Source organism: Limulus polyphemus, unplaced genomic scaffold, assembly GCF_000517525.1.
Source record: "Limulus polyphemus unplaced genomic scaffold, Limulus_polyphemus-2.1.2 Scaffold4, whole genome shotgun sequence".
In the NCBI taxonomy this organism is placed as follows: Eukaryota; Metazoa; Arthropoda; class Merostomata; order Xiphosura; family Limulidae; genus Limulus; species Limulus polyphemus.
This window is the reverse complement of record NW_013665614.1, coordinates 2,212,065-2,220,891: the sequence shown is the minus strand read 5'-3', so window position 1 is coordinate 2,220,891 and position 8,827 is coordinate 2,212,065. Positions and strand designations below refer to the sequence as shown.

The 8,827-nt window shown below is 35.5% G+C and overlaps 1 protein-coding gene across 1 annotated transcript in view; it reads left to right on the top strand.

The window, feature by feature from the left end:
- LOC106472449 (pre-rRNA processing protein FTSJ3-like) overlaps positions 1-8,827 on the top strand; it is a 37,678-nt gene that overhangs the window by 17,730 nt on the left and 11,121 nt on the right. The window contains exons 11-13 of the mRNA XM_022401764.1: positions 5,607-5,842; positions 6,179-6,277; positions 7,762-7,851. Of these exons, the coding sequence (XP_022257472.1) occupies positions 5,607-5,842; positions 6,179-6,277; positions 7,762-7,851 (425 nt within the window). The remainder of the gene's footprint in view (positions 1-5,606; positions 5,843-6,178; positions 6,278-7,761; positions 7,852-8,827) is intronic.

Genomic DNA, 8,827 nt, shown 5'->3' with positions numbered 1-8,827 from the left:
ACGGGTTTGAATCCCCGTCACACCAAACATGCTCGCCCTTTTAGCTGTGGGGGTGTTATAATGTGATGGTCAATCCCACTATTCATTGGAAAAAGAGTAGCCCAAGAGTTGGCGGTGGGTGGTGATGACTAGCTGCCTTCCCTCTAGTCTTACACTGCTTAAATAAGGGACGGCTAGCGCAGATAGCCCTCGTGTAGCTTTGCGCGAAATTCAAAAAGTTTACAAAAGTATTCATGACCCAGTTTAATATGAAGTGGGGGCAGAAACACATTTTTTAGGACTCACCAAGGTTAATACTCTGTTTCACTGGTATGTAAATCTCTCTCACTGGCTATTCCTTCTTTTTGAAATGATTTTTATCATCTGGCAGAGACACAAAAAGCAACAATGTTTGGTATACCCACTCTGCAGGCCTAGCAGGAGTGCAGTAATTTTTAGACCATTTCATATGTTCCACCTATGACTATCATATTTGATTACTTCAAATACAATCTGCATGCTTTGATAAGTTTCTTTCATGTTAACAGCATGAGCAACAGAAATCGATAGCTTAGTGTTCCCATTGTGCAAAAGTACAGCTTTCAGACTAACTTTAGATGAGTCAATAAAAAGTCTTCATTCATAGCCCCAATGAAATACCCGTTAGTGTAGAGACCACTTTGTTTAGAACGTGGACTGGCCAAGAGAGGTGGTCTGCCACCAAGTTCTTAGCTCCCGACAAATGATAGGCAACAAGACAAACCTGATGTGAATGTGCCCAGAAGAGTAGGTCCAACACCTGAAAGCAAAGGGTCCTGGAACAGGTTCCTCTTGAACACCAATGTAAGAAATGATCATGGAATTGTCAGAGTGTATCTTGACCAAGTGATCCACCAGTAGAGGCAGGAATGGAAACATACACTATTAACAGAGGAAAGAAAGTTTGAGCATGTTGATGTGGAGTGAACACTTGTCCTGCATCCAAGTGCCAGAAGTCATGTCCTCATCCAGAGGTGCACCTCAATCAGAAAGAGAAACATCAGTGAAGAGACAGATCTGATTTGGAAGTTGGAAAGGGAATGGCAAAAGTAGTATGGATACTATCTAGTCACCATAACAATTTCTTGAGGAGAGAAGTGGGGAGGAGAGGTTCACAAACAAGGACAATAGAACATGAGAAAGAATCCCTTGGATATGCAAGATCCACAGGAGTAGGCATGTGTGCACACCCTAAAGGAATGAAGGGTTCCAGGGAAGCCAGACTCCCCAAAAGAAAAAGAACCTCTCACAGGATGAGAAAAGTAAATCCTGGTGACCAGACACACCATAGCTTGAAGGTGAAGAGGAAAAGGCTGAAACAAGAGATGAAGGAAATGCCCAGAAGTACCAAATATTAATTGAACGTGAGAAAGGATTGAGATCTCATGACAAGCCACCTCAACAGGGGAGATTCCTGTATATAAAGGGAAGTGTGAGAAGAGAATACTATCCAAGAATGGACTAATAAAAGTCAGTTGTCCAAGAAATGGAATACCAGCACTAGGCTGTGAATATGGTGAGTGAAGGCCTTCATGATACAACTGAATACAAAAGGGGCTGACACTATGTTGAAGAAAAGATCAAGGAATTGAAAGACCTGAAGCTGATGGATGGAATGTAGAAGAAATATGGAGGAGAGGTCAAGATGGATATGTAAGAAGGTGTATGACATATTGATCATGACCAACCGCAGATCAGGTGAAAATGACCATAGACTGGGTCAGAAGGAGAAGAAAAGGAAATGGGAAGAGGAGTGAATAAAAGTGAGGAGATCCATGATGGAGAAATGAAAAGGAGGAGAATAGGAAGAGATGGGTATCCTGTACAGAGTTGAACATGACATGGCAGTCACTGACAATAAAAAAAAGAACTAAATGTCTGGTAGAAAGAGAACAAAAAAAGAGAAAGGCATGGAACCTGGAATGGGAAGGTTAGGGATAGACTGATTCAAATGAGAAACAGGAGTAAAAGGCAAGGTTGAGAAAGAAGAAAAAATCTGAGAAGATACAACATCATACAAAGTCATACAACATCAGTCCAGGTCTCAGTGAGAAATGAACATAACAGAAGATGTTTGGGTGAAGAAAGGGAGACTGAAAAAGACCATGTACACAAAAAGGAGGAACGTGTCCAGTAAAGAGGAACATAACCTTACCCAACAAGTCCAAACAACAGGGGAACAAAGTAAGGTGGTACAAAGCAGAAAAAGTGGAACAGGTCAAGCTGGCAAAAAGAAGGGAACAAACTTCTACAGAAAACCCTTCTGGAACATGATGTAGTGCCTCAGACAAAAGGTGGAAGTAAGAGAGGGAATAAAGGAGGGTGATGAGAAAAAAACGAAAATTAAAAATGAGGGACCAGAGAGCAAAATAGATGGCAAGAGGCTCAATCCCCAAGCAGGTCAAATAAATAACAAAGACATGTAATTGAGAAAGGAAGGGAAGAATGTCTACAAGTCAGGAGAAAAGGAGAGAATGTGAGGAGGGAAAAGGCATTTGGGTGTGAGAGAGAAGCTATTAGGGAAAGAAACAGCATAAACCCTAAACCCAAAGGCTTGGGATCAAGGAGTAAAGAACAGGAAATACTAAAGGATACCAATGAAAGATAAGGAAAGGAACATACCCGAGAAGGAAATCCAGAAAGAGATCAGAAGGTTATGGTCATTCCTCCAATGCTAAGACACAACTCAAAGCAAATCAGGTTAAATTTGTAGTCCAATAGATTATTCCTGACTGAGGAAAAACACCTTTGGCTGATGGAATGAGAGTAGGAGTACCACTAAGCATGTGGTAATCCACAACACATTGAATGATGTCCCTTACAGTTAATGAACTTCCAGAAGCCATAAGATATAAGGCCTGTGTGTGGAATATTGTTACTCGCACAAGACTAAGTACGAGTCACTGGCATATGAGATTTATTGATAACGAAAATGAAAGCTATTGAAACTAAAGCTAAAGAAAACAAAAATCAAAATTTCTTTAACAAATGTATATATCATCTGACAAAAAATTTTGAACATATCTATTCACTGCAATGCCAGGGAGAAGAATGAAGATATCATGAGTAAAAGTGCAAAGGGGGACTTACTGTTTAATATAAAGTATTTTAAAATATCTTTTCAAAAAACCCATAAAAAATTTCTGAAATTAATTAAATATTTCACACATGCAAGAAACATATAAAAATTCATATTCAATTTAAAGTTACAGTTTTAGGGTAAATATCTTTTATGTAAAAACATTATTGATGGTTCCTTTATTAGTTAGCTTACCAAAGACAAAAGCTTAAAAATATTTCTTACTTGAAGATTTTAACAAGTACTCAGTTCCAAAAACTAACTTTTGTGTGTTAGTTCTAGCCTTTTACCCTAGAAACATGTTAATATTATTATAAATCAGACTACCATTATTTCAAAACACTGATTAAGATGTTCATTACACTACTAAATTTTGCTCATGACTGGGCACACCTCTCATAGATGCTTTTGCCACCCTTCTCAACTGCAGGCTTCCTCTATTCTGGACTCCTGTTCCTCATACTTCATCCCTGGCTGTTGATGCTCTCAGCCAGGCCTGGTTTCACCTTTTTCTATATGCTTATTCTCTTCATCTCATCCCTTAGGTCTTTGCTGTGATAAACAAGATTCCTTGTCAGGTCCTATTGTTGGCACCTTTCTGGCCAGCTCAGCAGTAGTTTTCTCTGCTTGGTACATTTGTCTCTGGATGTAGATGCTAACATACTATTTCACACTTCTTTGCATTTGATTCCACACCTGACTCATTCTCTTCCTTCCCATTAATTTTCACTAGCTTTTGAATGAGATCCTCCAAGCAGGCATGTGGATGACTCCCCACACATTTGTCTCTCGTTATCTACAACACCTGGCTATTTCATCTCCCGCTTGATTTTGACTTCCATCAATTGCCATTCTTCAGTTGACCCACCATCTTTGTGAAGGTTCAGTATGTTTTCTTTCTTGGCCCCTCTTCACATTTTATAGGTTCCCACCATGTGGCTGGCATTGCCTCCCAGGGTATGCTTGTTTCCCAAGTATCCATGTGAGGCCAGGTCTCAAACCATCCACTCTGGTTCTACCAGTGCTTATTGTCAGATGGGGATTTCTGCAAAACCACTTGAGGTATCCTCATGGTATACATTTACATACTTACTTACTTACTTACTCAATTGTCCAATCCAGACCATACCAATTCCATGGACTATCATGGGCAAAGCCAGAACCAGAGAAGTGTTCTACCCACTTCTTTGGCTCATACTTGCTGAATTTTAAACAGTAGGGTTTCCCAGTCACTTATCGCATTGTTTCCAGTACAAGAATCTTTCCTGCCAGTTGTTCATTGGGGATCCGGACACTTCTCATGTTCTATGCAATTCAAGTTATACCCTCCTCCTTTTCTTAAAGTAGAACATAGAAGACCTTTCCCACTTACCAGCTTCAAGCTGCTGAGATGGTGAAACATGGAGAATCCTCATCGGTTGGGCTTAGCACCATACAGTGAGAAGTGGAGTGGCAGTGACACTGTCAGTTTAATATGGGATACCACTCAAAAATCATACCAAAAAAGTAATGTGCCCTCCTCTTGCAGTCAGAGCCTGTTCAGTAGAGTTGAGGTGTGCACACATGGTACGCTTGGATCTTACTCCAACCACACCACACATATTGGCTCACTAACCACTTGTGTCCAACAGTTTGGACATTCATGTTCTCATTCCACCTGTCATTGCAACAACTGGGGCTCATTTGTCTCTCTCCCCCTTACATTCTGGAAGAAGAATATATCCTGGTTGAGAAGAGATGTGGTTTCCCACAGGAATGCCTTTATGGAGCTCTGCCATCAGGTGTCACACTCCATGGCCTTCCATTTGGGTGCTGAAAGGAGCCCATCCAGGTTTTAAAATTTTTTCACTGACCCTTCCACCACTTCAACATGGGATTCTAGCATTTCTGTGTGTAGAGGTGAGTTATCATCTCAGAAGTCAATGTTTTCCTAATCTGAAAATGTATTTCTGATAGATACTCACCCCCACACATATTTCCACCTATCCTCCCCACTTGCAGTGCACTTTTATTTTTTGCCTCATCAAAGAATGAAGTTATTACAGGTGTTAGTACATAGGGGGAGTTACTGTGCATGGAGGTTGTGTCACCCTTATATAGGTGGAAAGCTTTTGTCGCATGATATCATCATGCACCAGCACGGTTCACATTAAACATGTGGATTTAGGTGGGAGTTACCTCAAGGCTAATGGCATGCAAGTCTCATAGGCAGATGCACAAGGAAAATATAATTTCTGTGTATAAAGGGGAGTGTCTATAGGAAATACAGTTTTAGGTTAGGAAAATGTTAACTTCTACAAGTGGTTTATAAAAATAATAGATACCTTGTACTTATGAAAGAAAATGTTTTCATAAATGTTATTTTATAGTCAAAATTGCTTAAGAAGTAAAAATTTAGGAAGGAAACAACACTTACTTATTTTGGAAGTATTTTTCAGTTTACCTTCATTATTAAATATTATACATTATATATATATGTATGTATTTTTTTCTATTTACTTATCTTTAGTTCTGGAGATGAAAGTGATCTAGAAGGTAGCTTGAAATGGGAAAATGAAGATGATAACCCCCTCTTGGTAGACTTGACTGGTGAAAAAAAGAAATTCCAAGCAGAAAGAAAAGCAGAACTCTGGTTTCAGAAAGACACATTTGCTGAACTAGATGAAGATGCAGAAGAAGACCTAGAAATAGAAATGATAACTGAGAGTCTACAGAAGAAACAGAAAAAAGAAGCAGCACAGAGTGGTTAGGTTATTTTTCTTTTCTAAAATATAATGGGTTTTTGACTTGATATTGCATTTAGCTCTTCATTACATCAGAAATATAAATGCTTTTTCCATTTCATCCATTTTGCATTGTATAAGAAAATGTATCTAGTTAAGAAATTGTCTCTATTTTGAAATAATGTTTTTGTTTCTCATTCCAAATAGTAATATTTTGGCTAAAAACATAAAATTATAAGGGACATTTGCATCACAGTTTCACCTTTACTGTATCATTCCCCTTTTGAGCTATTAGATCACAAACATTTCCAAAAAAAACTGCAGTTTGTTTAATATTTAAAAGCTTTCTTTATCTCAGTTGAACATAGTAAAAGCAAACCAGAAAAGACTGAAGAAAACAAAAAGTCAGGAGAGAGTTACAGCTCTGATGACAGTGAAACTTCTAATATTTTAAAAGGTAAGTTCCTCATTTAATAATTATGAATGTAAAAACAATGTCTAAATTATCTGTTATTTTGAAAGTAGATAATAAATCTGAGGTATATTTATTATGGAAAAGTGGCATAATTAGACTTCTTTTGAAGCTATTGGAAAACAAAATTTATTCCAAATGTGAATTGGATTAGCTAATTATTGCAAGTTTATTTTAATTGTAAAAAAGTAAAGTACAAAAATATGTTGATCGTAAATAACAGTAATGAAAAATATAGCTTGTAATGAGAAAGAGTAGCAGTAGAAAGAATTATCAGTTGAAATAAATGGAAATTAAAAGCAAAAATATTTTCATGCTTCTCCCTTTTTTTCTCCTCTTTTTTGGAATTTCTAATTTGATTCTTTGCTCAGGAGATATATTTTTAAATATAATATTTTAATTACCCCAAATGCTTCTTAATAGATTAATGGCCAAAAAATGTCAATTTTGTTGTTGTTCTTGAATATTAAAATTTAATTATTAGTCCATTTATTTTGTCTTAAGATAGAAATGCAAAATATATGATATTGGAATGTATTGTGGAATTATAAATTAGATGATAGTTCTAACCAAAGATAACATAATGTTGAAAGACATTGAAATGTATCTTGTTTATGCTTCATCTTATCAATTTCACTAATTTTTACATACATAAATGACTTACAACAAATTAAAAGTCTGTTTATGTAATTTCTAAATCACAAAGCCACTCACTAATTTTATTTACTAACCTTATGATTTTGACCTCTGTAATTTACATTTTGTTTGATTGTATACTTTTTGGACTTACAATGCTAGAACCCAGATGGGCAGATCACAGATAGCCCATTGTGTTGCTTTGTGCTTAACTACAAAGAAACAAAGTATACAAAGTAAGCATGAGTATTGTAGCCCTTTCTCAACTTTTATATATATATACTTATTAAACACATATTGAGACATCATCCTGAGTTTTAGAAGTGAGATGAATGAGGGTTAATTTCAGATATTGTGGATTAGTTTAGTCTTCTGTAATTTGTGTTATTGATTGAGCTTCAATGGGAATAACCTGAATTTTGTAACTTATATTCTAGAACTCATTAGATGCTTAAATTATTCTATACTAAAACAGAAGACACAGGATTGAGTTTGTAGAAGTTTCATATAAACAGAACTGTTTACCCTTACATACAGTTCACACTGACTACTGTTCATTAGACTAAGTTTGTAAGTTCATGTGATGTTTGGTTGTTATGGGAATATTTGCAGTTTGCTAGAAGTTTTATATAGAAAATAAAATACATATCTTCCTCTTTTTATTTTTGCAACTTTAGTGCAGTTGAGATTTCTTATAAAATGTTCAACAAATCTTTAGCATTGCCTCAAAAATCCTTTTTCTTAGAGTGAGGCTAGTTTAATATTGTTCTAATAGTACCTTGTTTGAATTAGACTGGTTTTGTTGGTTTCATTAATTTTCGTATTTTTTCCAGTTAAAAGTTCTAGTTCAAAGATGAATAATTCAGCTATGGCTGAAAATGTGGAGAATATAGAGAATGAAGTTGAAACCAGTCATCCTACTGGTAAGATTAAATATTGTTCTTCCTTCATTATGAATAGTCTTTCCTTTAGAATAAGACAGATTTACAGGAAAGTTTACTATTGTTTTACTTAAGATTAAATTTTTGTTATAATAAAAATACCAGGTTCTTCATGATGGTAAAAAACGTGTAGAATCCAAAAAGGTTTAGTAACTAAAATTCAAAAACATCCAATGAAATACCTGCATTTTTGATAAGCAAACCTATCATCTTCAGTTAACCATTGAACTTATGCTAGAGCATTATTAGTATTGTGAAAAATACAAAAAAGATGCAGTTTTTCTTTTTATAATAAGGTCACCAATGCATTACTAGTAGTAATAGGGCTTATATAATAGTGTATAAAGCATTTAAATAATTCGGCTTTCTTTCTCCAGTTTGCAAATTCTATATTTGTAGAGTTAGAAGTGATCCAATTTTCCTTATATCTTATTGCTGCCTAAGTTGTTTTTTTATCAAGTTCAAAACATTATCAGTAATGTTTAGATGGTCATATTACTTTTAATTTAACAGTTATAAAGTCTCTCAGTATGGGCATGGTCCCAGAGACTGACCTCATAACCATCTTGTGCTTGTTATAGTTTTCATACTGTAACTTTTAATACAGTATGCATATCTTCACAACATTTTGCAGATTATCAGTAAACATTACCAAGCTTTCATACACAAAATACAAAACTTTATATCTTGGCTGTTATTTTCTCCATTATATCTCTGTATGGGTTTGATTGATTTTATTGATCTCGTAACCACCATAAAAAATGAGAAATAGATATAAATTATTCTTTTTTCATTCTAGAATGACTACAAATTATAATATGAAACCACAAATGTTTAATCTAAATAGCTTAACTCTTTCTGCACTGGCATCCTTCACTGCACATTTCACAATGTTTTAGTGGCTTACATTCAAATTTTAATTAAACTACTTTTTGTTTATGTTATACCAATTAGTATA